Source organism: Mesoplodon bidens (assembly GCF_964165515.1).
Source record: "Mesoplodon bidens genome assembly, chromosome: 13".
NCBI lineage: Eukaryota > Metazoa > Chordata > Mammalia > Artiodactyla > Ziphiidae > Mesoplodon > Mesoplodon bidens.
Window position 1 is genome coordinate 3,254,553 of NC_138169.1, and position 23,805 is coordinate 3,278,357.

Genomic DNA, 23,805 nt, shown 5'->3' on the forward strand with positions numbered 1-23,805 from the left:
GAATCAGAAGCTCTGCAGTGAAGCCCCAGCATGGCAAGCCCTTTGAGTGATTCAGATGACGGCCAGAGGGTGAGAATCACTGCACCCAGTGATAGCAGGAGGGTTTTGTTTTTTCCTCTGTGTTTGATTCTTTGCAACCTCAAAAATTATGGCCAGAACTCACACACCTCCCTCTCAGTCATGGTTACCAGATAAGACCATCAGAGTAGCTACGGAATTTGTATGCAGAAGCTCAAGTGAAATGTGCCAGGTGTAGATGGGACCAGACTTTCTTAAATCAGATTGTCTAGGATGCCTGGCTGGTTACATCTTAAAAAAATTCCATTGGATTTATCATCCCCCACCCACCACTTCTTCCTAAGAACCCGGAGCTCTTCCACACACATGATTTGAAGTAGTCTTGCAATTTTTAATTAGGAAAAAAAATTCTCTGGGATAAGAGGGATCTCCATTTGAACAACCACAAAAAATGCTTCTGCACATGGATTTTTATGTATGTTTGCAGTCATTGCATGCATGTTTGCATGTTATATAGCAGAAGCATTTTATGGAAACTGACTAGAATAGTGGTTCTCAAACTGTAACATGTATCAGAACCCCTTGGGGGATTGTGAAAGCAAAGATTACTGAGTCCCAACCAGAGTGTCTGAATCAGTAGGTCTGCAGTGGGGCCTGAGAATTTGCATCTCTAACGAATTCTTAGGTGATGTTGATGTTGCCAGTGCGGGGCCACACATGGAGAGCCCATTGCTGGAACACAGAGTTCAGAAAGATATGACTCTGTCTTAAAGCTAGGATTAGGTTCAGCTGTAATAGAAGCTACAACATAACAGTGGCTGAAACAAACTAGAAATCGATTCTCTCTTGCATAAACATCCAAGCTAATGTGGCGGCACTGGGGTCACCTAGGAATCGGACCCCTTCTCTCTTGTCCCTCTTCTAACATGTGATTCCTCCTCACTGTTGCATGCACTAATGGATAAATTTGTTTATCCATTAATCTATTGAAGGACCTCTTGGTTACTTCCAAGGTTGGCAATTATGAATAAAGCTGCTGCAAACGCTCCTGTGCAGGCTTTTGTGTGGACATAAATTTTCCACTCCTCTGGGTAAATATGAAGGAGTATGATTGCTGGATGGTATGGAAAAAGTATATTTAGGTTTATAAGAAATCGCCAAACTGTCTTTGAAAGTGGCTGCACCATTTTGCATTCCCACCAACACTGAATGAGAGTTCCTGTTGCTCCACATCCTCACCAGCTTTTGGTGTTGTCAGTGTTTGGATTCTGGCTATTTTAATAGATGTGTAGTGGTTATGTAGAGTTTTGGCTGGATATTTAGTTTGTTGCTAATTTTTCACTTTAAGCCTGACACCGCTCTGAACATTCTAACAATATAAACTTTTCTGAGCATTTATTTATTTATTTATTTTTTTATGTCTAGGAATAGATTCCAAGGCATGCAATGAATGGGGCAGAGAGAAAGGGAACTCCAACTTCTCTGAGGTATTGAGAAGTTATTAGGTATTTCCAGGTATTCATCTTCTGGAAATATGACCATAATTATGCTTTCACATGAGCCCTGTATGAGAGTGTAGCTATGACTGAACTCTGGACATCATTGTTCATTGCGATATTAAAAGCTCTGTGTCAAGTCTGTAAGGAAAAAGATACCATGTTGAGTGTGACATGAATTTTATCTCTATTTTCAGACTCTGGTAATAGAATCTCATCTAAGTGGGTCTCCTACACTCACTTTGTCCGGAAGGTTTTTGCAGTTATGCCTTCGCTACTTTGGATGGTCAGAGCATTTGATGTGACCTTTCAACATATATATCCATGACTGACACGCGTGCCTGCTTACATACGTACGTGGCATATATACGTACAATTTCCTAAATTGTAAAACTGGAGTGATGGTTCTCTAATAGGAATGGTTTTGCTTCCCATTTAGGGTTGCCAGATATAGCAGATAAACATACAAAATGTTCAGTTAAAGTTGATTTTCAAATAAACTATGAATGTCCCATGTAATATTTGGTACTTACACTAAGAAAAGTATTCGTTATTATTCTGAAATTCAAATATAAATGGATGCCCTGTGTGTTTATCTGGCAACTTTACCCTGAGGGGCATTTGGCAACGTCTGGACACATTTATGGTTGTCACAATGGGGCAAGGGAGTTCTACTGGCATCTAGTGAGTTGAGGTCAAGGATGCTGATAAATAGTCAACAATGCACAAAACAACCTCCTGCAATAAAGAATTATCCTCAGTAGTCCTGGGGTGGAAAGCCCCTGGTTAAGACTGCCTGAATTTCCATTTGATTTCCAGGCTTTTGCATTTAGCTAGTGAAATGTAAAGGCTGACAGTGACTAAAAATGATTAATATATATGGGAACGTATAACTCTCCTTACAGCCTCCTTATTTCAGGTTACAGGCCTACTTGACTGGCCATGCTTCCATCTGTGCACCCTCGTTTATTTTTCTTCATGGCTCTTCCTGCTGCATGAAATTACATTACATGAGTTTATTTCTTTACTTGGTTTTTAAATCTGCCTTCTTCACTAGGATGTCAGCCTCGTGAGGATAGGGATATCATTCCTTCTGTTTAATCCTGTCTCTCCAGCACCTTGGACAGCTCCTGGCACAATTATTTGAGCCATGAATGACAGGACAAATAAAGACAGAAACGTATCTTTTAAGAGAACTCCACAGCCGCCAAACACATTTCTCATAACAAATTATTCTTTAAGCTAGAGTGCTTCTCACACTTAAATCTACACTTAAATCTGCTGCATTTGCCGCCGGCTACGTTCTTTAGTTGTCAGGCTCCTTTGGGAAGCTGCAGTCAGATACTAGTTTCCTCAATCATTCAAAGTATGAAAATGTGCTTGAGAAACAAAGACAGATTCCCTTCTGAAATATCGGAAGCAACAAATTCAACGTTTTAGAAGCAAATTAAGAACCACGTGGATAAAGTAAATGTGTTCACCTCTGTAAACGGACCTTTCTCCTATACTTTTACCCACCCTCCTCCCCCCACAGTGTTCTGGGGGGAAGGGGTAAAAGGGATGCAATTATTTTCAAGGTCTTCAAAAAGTGTCCCTTTCCTGACACAAATCCCAAGGGACAACCTGTGTCTTTCCCCGGAGCTAACATTTTCTCACTTAAAGAATACATGACAAGCCCCCCAAATGTGTTCAGCTCTGTGCTGGGTTCTGGGGGCATCACATGTGTCATCTCCCAGCTTTTGCTGAAACAGCAGGTCCTGAAAGCCCTGGACTTGAAATTCAAGCAGCTGCTGCAGACCAATCACCAAAAAATATGTATTTTTGGGTCAGCCTCAGCTATAACAATCATGACTCTTGGGCTTGATGTACGAATTATATTTTTCCAGTATTCATTAAGAGAGGTGCACGGCTAATTACAATTTTTAAAAATACATTTTTCTGTGTACCACTGGGAATTAATCAAGCATGGTGCCATTGAAACTCAAGCCACCTTCTGGCAAAAGCATGATTTAATATGGAAAGGTGAACACAACAGGGCTGGGTCCTTGAATACCTCCTTGAGGGTCACATTGCTTAGTGCTAAAGGAGCCAGGCTGTTGGGTTGAAGTTCAGTCTCTGCCATTTACCACCTGTGTGACTTTAGGTAAGTCCCTTGACCTCTCTGGATCTCAGTTTCCTCACTGTGATCTGAGGATGATAAAAAGCACCTAACGCATGGGGGGTGCTGGGAGTATTACATTCTTTGATCATTCTAGAGAGTATAGAACAGTGTCCAGAACGAAGTAAGTGTTGTCATTGAATAAATAATTTAGTGGGGAAAACGAATTCCCTTAACTGTGATACGAAGCAGAATTTGCTACACATCCAAGGAGAAATCACAATGCTGCATAGACATAGACCCCATTTGGCTGGGGTGTATGGGGAGGGCTTCTTAGATCTGGAGGCCCTCATGCAGTGTTCTAGAACAAATGGCCATTTTCCTGTTAGAGGTTTGCTTTGGGGAGAGAGCAGGACAACCCGGAGGGTGAGAGCAGCAGAAGAGGGAACCTAGGGTTGCACTTGATGAATGACCGCTCAGTCTGGTCGGAGTGTAGGTTAGATGTGGCAGATAGCAAGATCCTGAAGCTGGGAAGGGAGGATGGCTGTGAATACTCAGAGATTTTGAACGTTGAGCTACAGAATGTAAATTTCACATGGGAGTCGTTGGAGAGCCAAGGAAATCTTTTTAATGGTAACAGAAAAAGTGATAGGATCACAGTGGAATGTGGTGAATTCAAGCCCAGGCAGCAGACCAATAGGATCAGTGTTTAATCACTGGCTCTGATGGGAGGGAGGATGGACACCTGGTCTGTAGGGTTTGCCAGTGTCCATAGTGTAAACACTCCCACCATGGGCGACTGGCATCTACGCACCTGAAGTTACTGGATGTGGAGCTGGAAGGAGATACATAGAAGCAGCTCTTGCGAGTCTGCACCTGCCTGCCAGGTCCAGCCACCATTGCCCTAGACCTACCTTCTCCAGTCCCCCCTGGGCGCTGACTAGTTGTGTGACCTTGGTCAAGTTGTCCGTCCCTTTGACTCTCGATTACCTTATCTACAAAAGGGGGAAAATAATATAAAATGACATAAATGACACTTGCAATCATTAAAAGAGAAAGGCAATGGTCAGAAGTCTAAAATTATTCCCCAGGCAGCATTCCTTCCAGAGGTTCCAGAAGACAGTTGTTTCCCTGCCTTTCCAACTTCTACAGGCTGCCTCCATGCCTTAGTTCATGGCCCCTTCCTCCATCTTCAAAGCCAGAAAGAAGCATCTTCTTCCTCTCTGAACTCCTGATATTCTGTTATAAAGACCTTTGTGATGACATTGGTCCCACTGGATAAACCAGGCTCATCTCCCATCTCAAAACATTTAACTTAGTCACATCTGCAAAGTCCCTTAGGCCATGAAGGTCATGTATTCACAGGTGAGGGTTAAGTTGTGGATATCTTTGGTGGGAGGCATTATATGGCCCATGACAGTGACCATAGACAACACTGTGTGTGTGTCTGTGTGTGCATCTGTGTGTGCGTGCATGTTTACGGAGCTGTCTACTATCATTGACATAAATATAAACAGGTACAAAGCATATTTATAATAGTGACTCTATACCTACATATGTGTATGCAGAGAAGCAGAGAGATGAGGTGGTAGAGAAAAAAGGATTCAGAGTCAAAGGCCAGTTTTGTTTGTTTTTGAAGTTTGAGTATACTAGGTTTTTATACTGCGATGAGCTATCCAGCTGAGGAGGGAGAAATAGATGATGTGGAAGCTTGAGAAGGAAAAGTTGCTGGACCTTAAGGACTTATTTTTGAAGGAAAAGGAGATGCTTATCATCATAGGCAAAGATGGGTAGCAAATTCTAAGTTGCTGTCAGATTTGCTGGAGGGAAGATGAGAGAGTTCCTTTCTGGTGGATTCCGAAGTACAAGTCATCAGCTGAGCATGTGTTAGGGGTTGGGTGGGACAGTTGATTATTCTTCTCTGCATAGGGCAACCACGGTACCCAGGAGTAAGGAGCCAGGGGAGTGAGCTGAGCCAGTTGGGAACTTTGATTTGGCTTTGTGTCTTGAACAACCTCTAATGCAAGTTCCTAGAGGCATACCTCTCATCTCAGTCTGGGGCTTTCAGGAATGTAGTGAAGCTCACAGAATACCTAGTGTGTCCCAGCTCTCAGTAACGCCATCTACTTTCCTTTTTATCTCTGACACATTCACCTGGGACCCAGCAAGGTCACAGGAAGCAGGGAAGTGCCAGGGTTTCCCCATCAACCACAGCTATCATGGGGTCTGCTACATCCTTAGGTCTTGCCATTCTAAGCATGTTTAGACCCTTCTGGTCCATGAAGAGACCTTCATTCACTCTTGGGGAAAGCTATCCAATTCATGTTAAGTTGGATATTGTTTTTGTTTTGAGTTTTGGTCTGCTTTCTTATTCCTACTTTACTGGAGATAGAAAGTCTTCTTTCCTTTATGTTAAGATTTTGTTTTTTTCAAATATAACTTTTAAGGGAGAAGACTGGAGTGGAGTGAACTGTCTTTCATTTGGATTTATTAAACAGAAATTCCAGAATATTTTGCCATAGTGATAAGGTTATGAATCAATTCAAATTTGTATATTTTCAGTTTGATGATTAATCAATTTGAATGCATATTTTTTCTTTGACAATCAAGAACCTCTATAACATTTTTCAATCTCTAGAAAGAAAAAAGGAGCACATAAAAATCCATCCAGCAAAAGAGAAGAAATGAAGCACGCACGCATACACACACACACAATTGTGGGACATTTAAGTTTAGAATATGATAGCAGGAATAAATTCAAACATACCAATCAAGTGGAGGCTTACAATCAGAATCTATTTTGACACTGACACTAAGAAAAGTGACACAGTTACACAAAATAAAAGCAGGCAAAATGTTGTACTAAGAAAATGCTTACAAAAAACAAGGAAAACATGGACAGGGATGGCTGTCTTAACCTCAGGAAAAAAATATTGGGTGGGCCAAAAAGTTTGGGCTTTTGTAACAGCTTACAGAAAAACCCAAACGAAATTTTTGGCCCACCCTAATACACTTCAAAGCCAAAAGCATTAAGAAGGACCAAAGGAAAGTTTTTATTATTGGCAACAAGAGACATAGGACATATGTCTTATAATTTTTGAGTCATCCTGACAGTGTTTGTCTTTTCACAGTAGAGTTTAACTCATTTATATTTAGTGTCATAATTAACAAATTTGTTCTTACTCCTTTCATCATATTTTATGCTTTTTATCATTTTTCTTTCTTGATGATCTGTGTTCTGTAATTTCAATATATCACTCAATGAGCTGTTTCTGTTTTCTCTCTTTCTCTCTCTCCCTTTCCAATTTGTAAGCCAAACAGCCTGATTTTAAACTTGTAAAAAATTATAGTTAAATATATATTTATTTGGTTACCATTGACAAAAATAAAGCCACTTCTATGGATATACAAAATTAGTACCCTTTTACTTTTTTTCTTTTCATGTTTCTTTTGGCATTTTTACCAAGTTTATGATTTTTAAATAATATAATGTTTGGATTATGGTTTTTCTTTGATCAATAACTATTTTGACCTTGTTGGTTTTGCCTACATTTAAAACTGTATTTGAATTTATTCGATGCTTAAATGTTTTCATGTTTATGTCATGACCTTCCTGTTTCTGAATATTACACTTTAACCACCTCCTGGCTGCCTGAATAATAGGCTTCAGTGTTTGTTTGTTTTTTTTTTTTCTTAAGGAAGGACAGATAGGTTGTAACCTTGCATCTTTCTCCTGTCCTCACATATTATCAGGAAAATCTCTAGGTTAGAGAATTGTTCAATTTGAACATTCTCCATCAGATTTATGGAAATATTTATCATTTTTAAGACTTAATTTTGTACGGTAGATACAACTGAGGCCAGTTGATATTTTTCTTTTTGAATTTCTGTTTTATTTTTAAATAAGCACTTATAGAATTATTTATTTATCCTTGACATTAAGAAATGACTTTAGGAAATACCTAAAAGGTGGTGTTTCCAGTTTTCCTTGGAATTCAGTGAAATATTTATTTATTTTTACCCCAGGACTGTTTTCCTTTCTCGATTGTCTTTTAATGATGCTTCTTTTGCATTTTTCTGCTATTTTTCTTAGAAGCCCTATTATCTGTATACATATCTAATATGTCCCATGTTTGCAGCCTGGCACTGATCATCATTTTCATTTCTTGTCTTTTCCATTTAGCTTCAGGGAAAGCTTCACACATTCTCTTTTACACAGGATAAATTCAATTTTCTCCTTTTTCATATCTTTTTTATTGCTTCTGAAACCATTTTAAATCCCTTGCTTTTAATACTGCCGTATCTTCTTCCATCTTAGTCTTATTTCATTATAAAATAACAAGGGTCCTGCATTTTCTTGATTAGTGAGAGCATAGAAGTTATTCTGTGTAAAATATACATCAGTATTCTGTGGTAACCACCCTTCAAAGCTTTGCTGTTCCTGTCTCTTCAGTGCCCTATCAAATGCCCTTCTTTGATTTTGCAGTTTTTATTTATGAAACAAACATTTTATGCTCCTTCTGTTTTTCATCTGTATTTGCCTTCTCTCTAGCTGTCCTTGAATGAGGGTAGCCTCTAGTGCATTGGCATTTCCCTGACACAGTGGGGTGGCTTCCTGTTCTTTCCATTTGGTTTCCACTTGCTCTTGATAGAGCTGCACATGAAATGTCCACCTGGAAGGGCGCTGGCCCTACATTCCCATATCGGTGATGCAGCAGCCTGAGCAGCATGGGGATGTGTTGGCTTTCCTGGTATTCTCAGACCATTGTTGTACTCTCCCTTCTCTCAATTTGGTACAGCTGCTACACTGGGGGCCAGTGTCCCGTAAGTCATTTTGCTTTGGCTCAGACTCAGTCCACAGTGACGCTGTGTCATACCTCCTGTTCCACATCAGCAAGAGGCCCTGATTCTGGGGTTTTCTACACAGTGTGGTCCAACTCACTCCTGAGTCTTTCAATTCAGCTGATTACAAATGTTGTCAGCAGCCAGCATCAGGAACGTTACCCAGTGTGGGGCATTCCTGGGATACAGTGGCCTTTGCTCTTAGAAATATCAGGGTAGTTCCACCAGGCTATCATCTTCTTTTATGATGTCATGCTTAGAGATGCTAGATTTAGCCAACAACAATTCAGGGTGCCCAGTAACATTTGGATTTCAGATAAACAACAAATTTTGTTCTTGTTTTTAATTATAAGCATGTCCCATGCAACATTTCTGTCAATTAGAAATGGAAACATAACTGCGTTTCCTGTATGTTGTATCTGGCAACCCTCACCATGCTGTATTTTCTGCATGAGGCATTGGTATCCCATTTAATTTCTCAGGAATTCTCCCAGGCCAGGGCGTGCAATTTGCACTGAATATTCAACACAGACACAGATTTTTATTTATTACCATATTCCCTTAGTTACTGTTTTTGAGTCCACTCAGGGGAAATTTTAAAGGTCTGTGCTCAAATCACCGTCTTTCTTAGGTTTCATAAAAGTATTATTTAGGGGAAATTATGTTTTCAAAATGGTAAATTAATAGAAAATCTCTATGAGGTCACTGCGTTGCTTAACGATGGGAACATGTCACTTTCTTTCAAATAAGCATATAAAGTCACAGCACCAAAATCAAACGTAATTTTTTTTCTTAATGGGTTATTAAGTGAGATTTACCACGTGCAACTTCTTTGTTATTTGATACCTTGCTCTTTTTTTTTATGTGGAATTGGTGCTCCTAGGTTATAATAGCCACCCCCGTGGGGATTTGAGGTTAATTAGTTTTCCTTCTTAATCTATTCTGTGCATGGTGGAACATTCTTTTTTGAATTTTGTTTTTTAAAAAAAGACAGAAAAAGGAAATAACACTAGCTTTAGGTCAACTTGGAGCATTTTTAAGCAATAAACATGTAGGTCAGATACTAGGCTAAAAGACAAATAGGCTCTTCGTGGAATGAAGCTTAGAAATGACTTCCCTTTGAATGATGTCCGTGGTGTTCCCCTGGTTGCTTTCCCAAATAAAGTCAGAGGACCCACAGCCATTGCCCTTGGAATATGTAATTAGTTGCACAGTTTAGTTTGGTGTACTCAAATAGGGGTCAGATGTTCCAACAGGAAAGTTCACAGAGCCTCGGTGTCTGGTATTAATGTTTGACTATCTATAACCTGGCTATTTGGCTTCAGCAGTGTCTACAATGAAAGACAGGCTGGTGTGATGACAACCCGAGTGGTGCCAAGCTGCATTTATAAGAATCAGGGCGTCTGTGAGTCTGTTTCTGTTTTGTAAATAAGTTCATTTGTATCATTTTTTAAAACGTATTTACAAAACCAAAACAGATTTACAGATCTCGAAAACAAACTTATGGTTACCAAAGGGGAAACGTGGGGTGGGGAAAGGGATAAATCGGGAGCTTGGAATGAACATCTACACACTACTATATATAAGACAGATAACCAACAAGGACCTACTGTGTAGCACAGGGAACTCTACTCAGTATTCTGTGATCACCTAAATGGGAAAAGAATCTGAAAAAGGATGGATACATGTATATGTATAACTGAATCACTTTGCAGTACACCTGAAACTAACCCAACATTGTAAGTCAACTGTACTCCAATGACATTAAAAAAGAAAAAAAAAGAATCAGGGGGCACTGTGTGATGGATGTAGGTCTTTTATCACCAAGATTACATGGAGCTCTTCATGGGATAAAAGGATGGAAGATTCTAATTATAGAGTGATAGTATTGGAGGAGACAGCATATAAAATCCTGACGTAAAAATATAATCTGCTTTTTGTAATATTGGAAGCATAATTCACTTGTTGATTCGTTCATTTTTCAAATATTTACTGAGAAGCTAGTATTTGTCGGGTGCTCTTCTAGGGACTATGAATAAAACAGAGAAAAGGCTCATATGTCATCTCTGCTCACTTGCATATAACCCACTGGGGCATGAAGGGAATTACAGAAGAGCATGAAGTCCTGTGATAAGGAAGTATGGGATCTACAGAAGGACATCGATGGTGCATATAAACGCAGAATCATGCAGTCAAAGGAGGCATTCCATTTATGACACAGCCTGAGCAGTCACAGGAGTGTAGCCAGCAAGGTGGGGGAGGGGAGGTGGTACCCAGAGATGGGATGAAGGAGAAAGCTTCAACCCTGAACATGAGCACGAAACTCACTGCTTGTGCTTCAATTTCATGAAAAACTCACATGTGATGATACACGTTTATTGAAAATATAAATCCTGAGGGATTTCCAGAGCGTTAAGAAAAATGTAGTCCTGATAAAGGAATGAGGTCTCTTGTGAGGTCTATGATATTCTGATGTTTGACAAAGAAATTCTGATGTATTAGGTTGAATCATATGAAATCGCCGCTTGGGTGAATCGAAACTGCTCAGATACTGGAAGTTTCAAATGGTTCAGGGCCATAGACACCTTCGTTGCTGAACTGGGGCGCTCAGCCTGGGCTGAGTTGGATGATGCCATGGAATTGAGGGAGCCCTTCCCTTGGGGCTGTCCATCAACTCAGGATGAGTGTATGTCAAGCTGGCTTCTTGTCTAGAAGCAGGATGGACCACAGCTGAGCATCCTGCACTGTTAGAACTGGATGGGGGCCTCCATACTCGGGTTGGTGCCCTCCTACTTCATTCAGACCAGTCCAGGAGAGGCAGAGAGGCTCAGTGACTTGCCTGTTCTCTCTCGAGATCTGTGCAGCAAAGCCACAGTCAAGACCCCTTTCTCTGAGTCCTTTGCTTCCTCCTCTGTTCACAGACAACAGCCAAGAGGGGTCCAGGCTCATGTAGGCATCATGCATCGCAAAGTGTGCTCACGTGAGCCTCTGAAACAGTTTGGCCTGATGAATGTCAGGGCTTCAGTTGCTTTTACTGCAAAAGAACCAGTGATACTTACAGGGTGACTAATGAGAAGGGCTTCAGATAACTTGTGGAGCTTTGCCTAGAAAGTCAGTGATCCCAGAGCCAATAATTTCCATTTCTAAAGCCTGTTAAGTTGGTTCTTGAATTATGTAATTTCTGTGTCTGTGTTTTTCTTCCAAAATATAAGGCACGATGTAAAAATAACATTTTGGAATGTTCCCCCTGAGGGAGGGATATGCTTAGTAAGGAAAAAGAAAAAAAAAAAGAATGCTTTCTGTGCATTGGGGTCAACATAGCTTTTACGAAGGATGAGTGATGGAATCCCCTTGGTTCTTGGGTTCTAGGGACACAGGGACCCGACCAGACGTGGTCAGCCCATCTCATCTGTTTCTGGAGGTTTCCTCCTAGCATGATCCTTCCGAGGTCTTTTCTCTCCATCTCTCAGCTTAACCCCCAGGAAAGTGTGTGATGTCCAAGTGATATGTGATTGCCCACCTTAATGCCCTTTATCATTTCGCGATGGTCATTGTGTCCTTACGTGCGGCGGGTGTATCTGGTGGAACATAAAATAGTATTGGGTGGAATATGGACACAGCCTCAAACCACATGCTGAGAAGGTCATTCTCGTTTCCAGCCTTGGTCCATCTGGTTGAGTTCACGGGAATGCCCTTCTCTGTTGGATGCCAGCACATTTTTAAGACCTTTCTCATGAGGATCTCTCCCTTTAACGAAAAGAGAACAAGTCTTGGGCATAACCCATCACCTCCTAAAGGCACCAGGACCGCTAGCTGAAAATTAAAGGCATGATTTGAAATTTATTTACTTGCACACTTAGCTTCTATGCATGGCCAGTGATGCCTGTTGTCTACTCCAGTGGCATCAATGTTTTTAAAGAAATATATTTCCTATAAGATGAGTTGATTTAAGTAAGACCTTTTGAGTAAAGAATTGCGTAATTAGTGCAAAGACAAGGCAGTCCTTATAAAGGGGGGGGAGAGGTGCAAAGAGATCTGAAATATCGGTACCCTTGCCCTGGAGTCTCTAACCCCTGAACCCCGATTCATCCCGACAGTGGTGGCGAGCCGCGGCATCCTGGAAAGCATCCAGAGGTTCTCCTTGCTGCCCACCTACCTCCCCGTGACCTACCACATCCACCATGCGGACGTGTCCTTCTTCCTGAAGGAAGCCAACCAGGACATCATGAGAAACTCCAGTCTGCAGTCGCGCGTGGAGTCCTTTCTGATTTACAAATCCAAGAGGTTCCCCGTCCTGAATGCCAGCTACGGGCCTTTCGCCATCGAGCAGGTGGTCCCCCAGGACTTGATGCTGCCTTCCAGCCCGTTTGGATTCACCAGCACGTTTTCCCTCAACTGGAAGCTGAAAGCGCACATCCTGCGGGACAAGGTCTCCCTGAGCCGGCCCCGCGTGCAGGTGCTGTTCCACGTGGTGGGCAGGGACTGGGACGACGCCGGCCCCGTGCAGAGGCTGCCCTGCCTGCGGGTGTTCGCCTTCCGGGAGACCCGGGAGGTGAGGAGCAGCTGCCGGCTGCAGGGGGCCCTGGGGCTGTGCGTGGCGCAGCTGGAGCTCCCGGCCGCCTGGTTCGGGCCCCCCACGGTGGTGGCCGGGAGGAAGAAGTCGCCCGAGCCCCCCGAGGGCAGCCCCGTGGAGCTCTACTACGCCCTGCAGCCGGGGGACGAGCACGGAGACTGTGCCAGGAGAGCCGGAGGGATGCGGCCGGGCCGCAGCGACATCGATGAGTCGGGGCCTCCCTTGCAGAGGATCGGGAGCGTTTTTCTTTACCAGACCCCGAGCCGGCCGCCCCTGAGAGAGCTGCGTTTGGACAACCACGTGGCCGTGCAGTACGTGCCAAAGACAGTCAGGCAGGGAGATGTGCTGACGTTTCCCGTCTCCATCTCCAAAAACTCCACCGAGGACCGCTTCACGCTGAGGTGAGTTCATTGGGAGTATCTCCCTGTAGCATCTCCAAGGTCAGAGGGTGCTTCTGGGAACCCCGTCTATTTGATCCGGAGAGCTGTGTTAGCGCTGTCCGGGGTAGAAACATCCTTCCAGGTTTTACAGACTCCGTGTTCACTGTCAAATCGAGAGACCAGCTGGATCTCTCCGGGTTGGCAGCTGGGCGGTGAAGACCTTCTCATTCATAGGTTTTCCGGGCCATCCCAGAAAAGCCGGGAGGAGGCTAACCTGCCTGTGCCCTGGCTCAGGCGGTTCTCAGCAGGTTTTAGGATAAATGGCTCACAGTTGAAATCAGCCTGCAAATGGGATGGCGACAGTTGTGGGGAAGGGTAGGGGATGCAGCTCTGCCAACTCAAAATCTCTTCCAAACGTGTGAGTTCTAAGTGCGCTCTATGGTACCAACCTCAAAGTTATTTTATTTCTCTCTGGAAATAGAGCTTAGTGCTCAAAATATAAAAGAACAAAAAGTGTGAAGGCTATCCAGTAGAATTCGTTGAGTGTCTTATATAAGAATATACCAAAGACGAGACATTTAAAGTGAGTACTGTGAGCTTTAGGAAAAACAATGAGTGCATTTTCTCTTTGGAATGTAGTATGGGAGGGAAGCTACTTGCCTTGGTTTGACTGGATTTTCATAACAGTTTTTTGGTTCGTTTGTTTTAAATACAGATGAGTCTGATTATAACAGCTATTTGGTATAAGTGTTGTTAGGTCACTAAATATGTCCTGACATTGCTACATACTCCAGAAACTTGATCTGAAGTGCCATGTAATCAAATTTGTTTATGACCTCCGAACATATTAGTGTTAGTGGACATGGCACACATTTATATGTTGGTTTTTAAAGTACATCCAGTAATGATCAACCCTTTTGTCCCTCTCCCATTCTTTCTTTCTTTTTTTTTTAAACTTCTTTCTTTCTGTGTTTGTTAAGGGGTGGGTGAGTTTAAGAAAGGAGTCATTCTTTTGCTTATACTTTGCACATTTCAGTTTTGTTGATTGTGAGCTAGTGCTGGGAATTCCCTTTTAATCTCAACTGAAGAAACAGAAACCAATAGACGGCATTAACCTCATGACTGAACTTGGCTGATTGTTGGAAGGTAAAACCTTTGGCTGGGGTTGGAGGTGCATCTGGGGATTAAGCACAGGGATTTAGGGCACATAAACACATCTGTGGGTATGAGCCCTCATGATCTCTCCCTTCTGTTCTTCAGAAATCAGACCTAGATTGAGCTGGTCATGGGCCCTCTGGCTGGTGTGCTAGCTCTGTGCTTGGTTTTCTCAGGCACAACAGTCTTATATAATATTCTTCGTGGAGATGGCTGTTTATATAGAGAAATATTTTGCTGATGGAAACTCAAGGTTTTGAATAAGGGGAAATCACATGATTTCATATTCCGACATTTTTTCTGTTTGCCAACTACTGATTGTTGATTTCCTGGACCCTGGTTTACGAACCAGAATCTCTTAAAGTTTTAACTCTCCAGGAGATGATATCCACATCGGTTTTTTTTGGGAATCGGTTATATATGTAGAATTAAATTTCACAAATAGCTGTGCATCCAGCCACAATCCACTGCCTACTAAGGTGTTCCTCTGAGTCCTGAGGGCTGTCTTGTCATCAGCAAGCTGCAACATGGAGAAATTTGCTCCCGGGCTACATAATCTAAAGGTTCCAAGTCTTCGCAGATTCAGAAAGAAGCATCTTTGAAGCATCTAGATTGGGTGGCTCCCCTTACAAGTCAAAAGATTGGAAAATTTTGGATGTAGAGCCAAAGTGTATGTGTTCAGAGTCCATCAATTAGAAAGGTGTTTTAAAAAATCAGTTTTCTAGTTAAGACAATAGTAAATCAGTAAATATTTCATGAATGTGTGTTTAAGTTGGTAAAGTGGCACACTTTCCATCTTGTTAAAGGCTGGCATTAATAATGTGTCTGTTGAATACTTAACATGCTCTAATTAGCAATGAGTCTTATCTGTTTATGAAAACAGCTGACGGGAAACCTGGATCTGGTAATGTCATTAGCCTTTAGTCGGAATTGTCATAATTAGAAAATAATAAAACTGTGTATCTTTTTTAATGGAGCCAATTTGACACTCATTTAGCATAGCTTCCAAATATATAGAATTAGCATGGGCCTGCTCTATCTGGCCATCTGCTGTAAATAACCCTGAAGGATCCAGCCAAGTATCCTTGGGTGCTTTCCTCAGCAATGGTGACTTGTTTCTAGACTCAGCCGTGACAATGCTAATGAGATCCAGAGCTGGGCTAATGTTTTGTAGATCAGCTGTCAGCAGGACTTCCCTCACCACTTAAGGATGGCCAGGGTGGAGGGGGGACCAAATTACCTGTGCCTCCAACAAGAGTCCTGCTGCAGACACTGTTTGACCACCTACTGCCACCTTCCTGTCACTTCTGCACCTGTGATCTCTGGGTGACTGTGGCTACACACAGGGGCTCAGCTTCCATTCTGGGAAACAAGTTTTGTCGTGCAAATTATCCGTAAGGGCAATTTACAAAAATAGCTGGGAGGGTGCATGTGTGTGCATTAACCATTGCACAGAGAAAAACCGGGATGGGGCTGTTTGTCATCTTAGAAGTTCTGTTCTCTCCTGGAGCTCGAGTCTTCCAAAGCAGACCTCCACAAAGGAAGAAAAGCAAAACGCGTTTGTTCTTTAGACATCTAAGGATCCCTTTTAATTTCAGAGAATGTTTTCCTTCCAGTGGACAACAGAAGCATCCTACAGCACTTGTACCCTTTCTTGCATGTTCTCACCACCCCATCTCCTTTCCTTCCCCGGCAGAGAGCTAATGTCTGAAGCATCCTAGGTCTCTCATCACCTGATTATGTGTCCGGAGAATCAAAGGCCTCGAAAGCTCTTTCTTGCTCATCTTTTCCCACCTATTTTTTGGTTGCTTCTTCCCACAGGAAGTCAATTTCAAAGGAGTCTCGTTGTCAGATCTGAATGTGAGCCTGAAGCCAGATATTTGCATAGCATTAGTTTGGTTCCCTGATACTCCAGAAAATGCAGGTGGAAAGGTCCAGAGCAGAGGCATGGCACTCAGATACCTGGGTGCTTTTCTCAAAATCAGAGATATGCTTAGATTGGTTAAATGAATGAATGAATGGGCATATTGTTAATTATTAACCAATACGTATACTTTGCTGAAGTCTTTACAGTTTTACATGCTAAATACTCAAGAGTTTGTTAAGAATCTCATGCCCAGACTGTGGTCAGACCTAAGGCCATCTCCGAATAAGGCATTATTACCAAGCAGATATTCTTGCAAAGATAAGAGTTGTAAACAAAAGAGAAAGAGAATAAAGTAAGAATATTTGACAAGGGACAAAGTGGGCCTGGGGTTGATAAGCCTCAAAACATATTCTTTGGTGGTTTGGGAATCTCAATTGTTAGAAATAATATGTGGTGGTTTGAGGTGGTTTGGCCCTGAACTTGATTCACTTGAATGATGTAGCTTTTGAACCTACCTTGGACCAGGAAAAGATCTCTCCTTATTCTATTTCAGATAAACTATGCCCTGGTGTAGCCAGTAATATTCTTAGCTGCAGGCCATAAATCCCAGCCTGCTAATCTAAGAAAATAAACACATGAAAGGTTAGTTGGATGTATATTTTGGGTCTCAAGAATTAATAAGGCACGGGGGCACTAGCCTTGGCAATGCACAGGGTGGGAGGGGGAGGACGCCCCTGGTGTAGATGCAACAGCCTTCTTGCCCAGCACCCCTCCCCGGCCCGGCACAACGAATCCCTTCAGAAGTTCCTTCTGTTCTTACTATAATCAAAGGTGCAAAGACTCTTGGGAAGCTCCCAGTGGCTCACATACCTACTTGCTGTCTGTGCCCGGGGTAGGAGAGGGAGCTGGTGTGTAGTGGGTTTTTTTTTTGTTTGTTTGTTTTGTTTTGTATTGATTGGAGTGTAGTTGGCTTGCGGTGTTGTGTTGGTTTCGGATGTGCAGTGGGATGGCTCAGTTGTGCATATGCATGTGTCTAGTCTTTCTTGGATTCTTTTCCCATATGGGTTGTTGTAGAATATTGAGTGGAGTTCCCTGTGCTGTACAGTAGGTCCTTGTTGATTATGTAGTGGTTTTATAGGCCAAAAAAAAGGGATTTCAGGCAAAGGGGACAGCACAGGTAAAGGCACAAAGACGTCAGGTGTATCTCTGTGCTCTTTTTTATTCCCCCATCATCTTGAAATAAAAGCCAATTGGGATTTTCAAGAACAAACAAACGAAAAATGCCATTTTCATTGCATTGGATCAAGAACACATACTCCCACCCTGACTTAATCACTGTTGATGTGAAATTTGGTCGCTGGCTGGGGTGGTATTTCTCGGGTTTTTCGTCTGTAAAGTTGCTTTTTTCTGCACTCCCTATACTGTATTTTCCAGAAGGAAGTGATGATCCACAGCTCACAATTACGGAATTACACTCTGCCTCCTTGTGGGTGGTATATTTATGTAAATTTTTTTTGAATCCTGCAGGTGAAATGTGTTTATTCTCCCTCATGTATTTTTTTATTCAACCATTCATTTATTTCAGTAAGGGCATCTGGATATTTACTTTACAGTTTGGGTTATAATCCAAAAGAGTAGACATGTCTCAGCCTTTGGCTATTGACATTTGGATCAGATGACATTTTGTTGTGAGGGGCAGTCCGGTCTGTACATTGTAGGACGGTTAGCAGCGTCCCTGGCCTCAGCGCACTGTATACACAGCCCCGAATTTTGATCCCCCAAGATGGGTCCAGCTCTTTCCTAATGTCCCCTTGGGGATAAAATCGCCCCTGCAAGTGAAAAACCATGACTGTGGCTGTCGGGAAAAAATTCAGCTCTTAACGCAGAGGGAGGTTCCCAGTTTAGAATGAAGGTAACCCTGGGTAGAGTCCAACTTTTCTGGAAAATCCCTTAAGTTGTACCTGCTACACGTTTTTACTTCCTCTTGAGTGCGTGCTGCAGGAGGGCAGAAACTTTGGTCTGCTCGCCGCCCTTTCCTCGTTTCTCATGCACTACCTGGCCCGCCCTGGACACCCGTCAATGACTGGGGGATCGAATGGCTGTCACTGGTTCCATGAGTCCGCTCCATGTACCTTCTGTTAAGGGAGGGGCCAGAGAGCAGGTTCTTCTGTTAGACTTGAGGTGAAAGGGTTAGTCTATTTCAAGGCCATGTAATATATACAAGATGACAAGCGTCGGGTGCAGCCGTATTAGGGTACTTGTGCTGTAAGAGGGACCTGGAGCTGAGATGAGCTGAGGCCACTGCTTCCAGTGGTGACTGCTCCTAAGATCCTCTGGCCCCAGCACCGGTCTGGGGTGGAGCCTTGGTGTTAGTATTTTGTTTAGTAACAAAAATACCCAGGAAACTAAATGCCTGCACAGGAGTTTCTTTAAGTAGTTTATCCGTCTATTATTACAGTTCATATACCTTAAGGTAACAGAAATCTAAAGCTATATGTGAACAGATTTTAAAAAATGTTCTTCAATCTTTTTCATGATCTCTTTTATTATTGTTGTTTTTAATTGATGTATAGTTGATTTACAATATTGTGTCTGGTGTTAGTCTTTTGAAAAAGGTGTCCAAGAGATTCGGACTTGCAGCTGGAGTTGGGGGCCATTGGGTTCATGTCATTCTTCTTGCTGTCCTGGGCTACGCTTATTGAGTTGAATGGTCAAGTTAGAAATTTAACTATTTAAACCGCCTTCTCTCTCTGTCTCTCTCTCTCTCTCAGTCCCCTGTGCCCCCCACCCTGTATAATTGAGTCTCATTGTCTAATGCATGTATGTGCAAACTCCACTGTGTAACAATACACACAGCCTTTCTATACACAACTTCACGGACTTCACACATTTCAAGCTGTTAATCCATAGTGGCCTCCAACTCAAGAATCCCTTCATCACCTGACAGCTATGGTTCCTTTCTAGTGATACTTTTTTGGACCAAGGTTGATGGCTCTGATCCTCTTGGGGGAAGAGAAGAAAGGAGGAAGGTACCAACGGTGACACCAGCTGTGCTCCCAGATTGGTACTGGGAAAGTTGCCTGAGGTTTCACTCAATCTCTTTCCCATGTTCTAGTGGGAGGCTTGTCTCATGAGCAAGAGAACTTGACTTTGGCCAACTTGGCAGGGCTGGGAGTTCTAGAAGATAATGGAAGGATTTCCTTCTTTTTTATGGCTGGATAATGTCCATTGTGTATATACATCACATTTTCTTTATCCATTCACCCACTACGGACACTCAGTTTGTTTCCATGTCTTGACTACGACGAATAATGCTGCAGTGGACAGCAGGGAGCAGGTAACCTCTCTGAGATAGTGATTTCTATTTTTTCTGCAACAACATGGATGAACCTCAAGGGCATTATGTTCAGTGAGGTAAGTCAGAGAAAGACAGATTCTGTATACTATCGCTTATATGTGGAGCCTGACAAAAGCTCGCAGATACAGAGACCAGATGGATGGCTGCCAGCGGCTTGAGGGGAGGGGGAAAGGGAAGATGTTGATCCAGGGGTCCCAACTTGCAGTTTTAAGATGAAGAGGTTCTGGGGATCGAAGTCTTGCATCCAAAGCTCTCTGTGATCTTCTTTGGCTATGCCAGCTTCTGGGCATTGCTGTTTATACTCTGTAACCTTGAGCTGACCTTCATCTCTGTGTAAGGACCTTATCACATCCCCTGCATGGTAGACCCACCTGACAGTCTCCTTTTCAACTAGACTGAAAGCCACTGGAGGGAAAGGGCTGGGTTCACTAGTGTATCACGGCTGTACCTGGCTGATTGCTCTGACGGCTGGTGTGAATTTGGGTCTGCAAATCTGGGTGAGCAAAAGTAGATACATGTTGGGTGAGAACACTCAGCCATTTCAGGGTGTTATGGCCTCTCCCTGCCCCCAGGCACATGTCTATGTTCTGGGGTGGAAAGGGGTGGGGAGATGGTAGAGGATTATACAATGCCAGGTGGGGAGGAGTTGGGGATGGGTTTCGGTCTTTGGTGTCATGTGTTCATTCATTTGGTATCCATGGAGATTCCATTTCCAAGGTGGTCTTTGGTTGGCTGGCCACAGAGGCTGTTGAGGGGATGTCTTCATATCCTTCTCCCAGTACCTTCAGATGTGACTTCTCTGTACCTCTTCTGGGTTACTCGTGGGAACACAGGAATGATGTGCTGGGTCCAGGAAGTTTGGGGAGATAGCTGAATATAATAATAATGGTAATAATAATAGCCAGCAGTTATTAAGTATCTATTTGTGTCTGACACTGTTCTCAGTGCTTAAAATGTTTTTCACACATTTAATCCTCAGAACAACCCCACGAAGTAGGTGCTTTTATCACCTGTGTTTTCCAGAACTGGACACAGAAACACAAGAGGTGAATAACTTGACAGACGCCCTAGAGCTCATGACACATTTACTTTGAGGTCTGGAGAACTCGCCCTCGCTGACCTATATCCCAGAACCCATGTTTTGGAAAATCCCTCTCCATCAATGTGAGGCAGGAAGGTAGACACCAATACTCCTAAATCTCATTCTTTTTAAAAGCACTTAAGAGAATGAATTACCTGAAGCATTTCCCTTATTGAGGAGACGTTTCTTGAGTGTGAAGCTTGGTGCCGGGGATGTAACAGCAAATAAGAGACACGGACCCAGCCCTGTACCGAGTAGTCGGTGCTGTGAGAGAGACCATGGGGGGTCTGTTTGGCAGGATAAGATGCCAACTTAAGACAGTGCTTTGGAGCATAGACAGTTGAAGGTGAGTCCGCCATCATGAGCATCTGTCAGGCTTACAAGTCACTGCAGAGTAAAGAGCTCCGAAGGATGCTAGTTGGATTATTGTGGGCCCTTCCAGGCACTTCGGACACTGATAATTATCACGAGGAATGGCAATTTCAGATCCAGGGGGCAGACCTCTTGGAGACCACATGGGTTTATGAGGAAGGGCACAGGGCAATGGAGCCAGGACCACGGGCACCTATCTTGGCATCCTCACTGCCTGTGCACCCTTGGGAAGGTCATCGAAGGTCACTGAGCCTCAGTCTCTGGGCTCTTACCTTTCCAGGTGTTGATGGTGTAAACGAAAGACGACAGGTGAGCCTTGAGCAGGTTGCATGGCTCCAGATCAGGCATTTAGGAAATAACCAGTCAACCAAGGGATGTGTCAGTTATCAGCTGAAATGCAAACAGATGACTTCGGGTCACTTCACACTGAACAGTGTCAATTAATTCTGAAAGAGGGCCATGTTAACACAAGGCGCAGGTCACCTCCGACTTAAACGATGAAGAAGAAACAAACGAAGGAGCATGTTCAAAGCTGCTGAAGAGGCATTTTCTTGGATCACTTAGGAAAGCGACTGACTCAGCACCTGCTGGTAGGAGACAGGAGAGCGGACCCAGATGTCAGAATTCTCTCTCCCAATTTTGAAGGTATGCAAGTAAATTGATTTTTTAAAATCCAGCAAAAATCATTCCGGCATCAACACACAAACAAAGGCCTGGGGAAGGCATCAGCTCGAGAGTAAGACAGAAATCAGCTGAGTGATGTAGGTGCAAAAATCAACGTAGTGCATCTGACCACAAGTGTGCAGTTTCCCCTCCTTCAAAGCCTCTTTGAAAGAGAGATGACACCTGAACATGGCTTATATACTTGGATGCTCTTCCCCACCTCTTGCCCCTTGAGTCTGGCTTCAGTGTATTTCTTTCCAGGTAGACTATAGCAGAAGTGAGGATCTGGAACTTCTGAGGCTAGACACTCTTAAGAAGCTGTGACTTTCCACCTAGGTGTCTGGGAACACTTGTTTTTAGAGCCCAGAGCCTCCTGTAAGAAGTCCAGCTCGTCTTCTGGGAGATCCCATGAGAAGCTCTGAAGCTCCATAGTTGGGGGGACCTGGTGATCCCCATCTTCTAGCCATTCCTGTCCAGGCCCCAGACACATGCATGAAGCTGTCTTGGCCACTGTAGGTCAGCTAGCCGACAATTTAGTACCACCAGGGAACTGCAGCAATTCCAGGTGGAGGAGACACATCTCACAGCTGAGCCCTGCTCAGATTCCTGGTACATAAAAAGTGATGTATAACAAAATGGTGGTGTTCTAAAGCACTAAGTTTTAGGGTAGTTTGTTAGCTGCAGTAGTAAGTCATTAGCAATCATAGAAAATTTCGCCAGTAAGCTGTACTTGCGAAAGGACAGAGGTGATGCACTGAGGCTGCTTGCTCTGCAGTTTACAGCTCACCCTTCTCCTGCTCTGCTGTGACTCTCAGTAGGTCCACCTCTGTAACCTGCGTTTCCCAGATGCCCTAGGCTATCCAGATCTGGCCTCTGGTGGGTTCGGCCAATGGGGCCCAATGGCAGGAATCTTGTGGCCGGGAAGATGGGAGAAGTCGGGATAGTTTTCTCTCTTGCTCCCTGGTCCCTGCTCAGGCCAGAAAGCTCATCCATCTGTGGTTCCAGCTTCCGCCAGGCAGCCTGTGCCATGGCTCCAAATCCTACAGGGAGACTTTGCCGTTGGCCTCTTAGGATCCCCCCTCCTTGCTTTGTCCTTCTGACCCGAGGAGAAAAGACTTCCTGCAGTTATTTATATCAGGGCTGCATCACCATCATCTAGTTGTTCTGTCAGCAATTTCAGCCCCTCTGTAACCAGTCCTCTGTATTAAAGCCCTTCTGGTCAGTTATCTGCGGTGGTTTCTGTTCCCTGACTTGACTCTGTGGGTGTAGCTGTTTGAAAAGATAATCTTTACGAAAGCAGAATATCTTTTCCAATCAACTCCATATTGTACCAGAAGCAGAGACAATCATGAAGGTTTGTCAGTTGTGTCAGCCCCAGCTGGGAGCAAAGGCAGAAGGGTCGTAAGCAATTGCAGAAATGAATTTACCCAAACAGAAAACATCATAAATATGATAACAACTTTGGGAAGAGCCAGAGGCAGAAGAAAGAGAACACAGAGGAGCAAGATCATCTTTTTTCCTCTTCAGGCTGTGAACTCCTTATGCAAATGTGAAAAATCAGGGTTTGTATGTCTTTTCTGTTCCCATTTCGGGCAGTGGAAGGATTGTTGATGATAAAAGAGATCACATCCAGGGCTGCTTGTCTTTATCAAAAGCAAGGATCCCAGACCCAGAGAGGAATTGGAGCTGTAATCTGAAGCCCAAGGTTATTCCAAGCAGATGGAAGAAATACAATACTGACCCTCTCTCCCTTTCTGTTTTCCCATCTCAACACACACAGCGTTGAGTGGACTCAGGCACAGAGCATCTGAAAAACTGCATAAAGGGGGAACAGGTCCTAATTCCATCCATCAAAGCCCTGCCTGAACTCTCCTCCTCTCTCCGTGACCCCAGGCTGTTGAA

At 43.4% G+C, this 23,805-nt stretch overlaps 1 protein-coding gene across 1 annotated transcript in view; it reads left to right on the forward strand.

Annotated features, from left to right (window-relative positions):
* Positions 1 to 23,805, forward strand: part of TMEM132D (transmembrane protein 132D) — a gene marked incomplete at both ends in the record, with an annotated part of 626,392 nt that overhangs the window by 145,398 nt on the left and 457,189 nt on the right. The window contains one exon of the mRNA XM_081251621.1: positions 12,552 to 13,428. Within this exon, the coding sequence (XP_081107747.1) occupies positions 12,552 to 13,428 (877 nt within the window). The remainder of the gene's footprint in view (positions 1 to 12,551; positions 13,429 to 23,805) is intronic.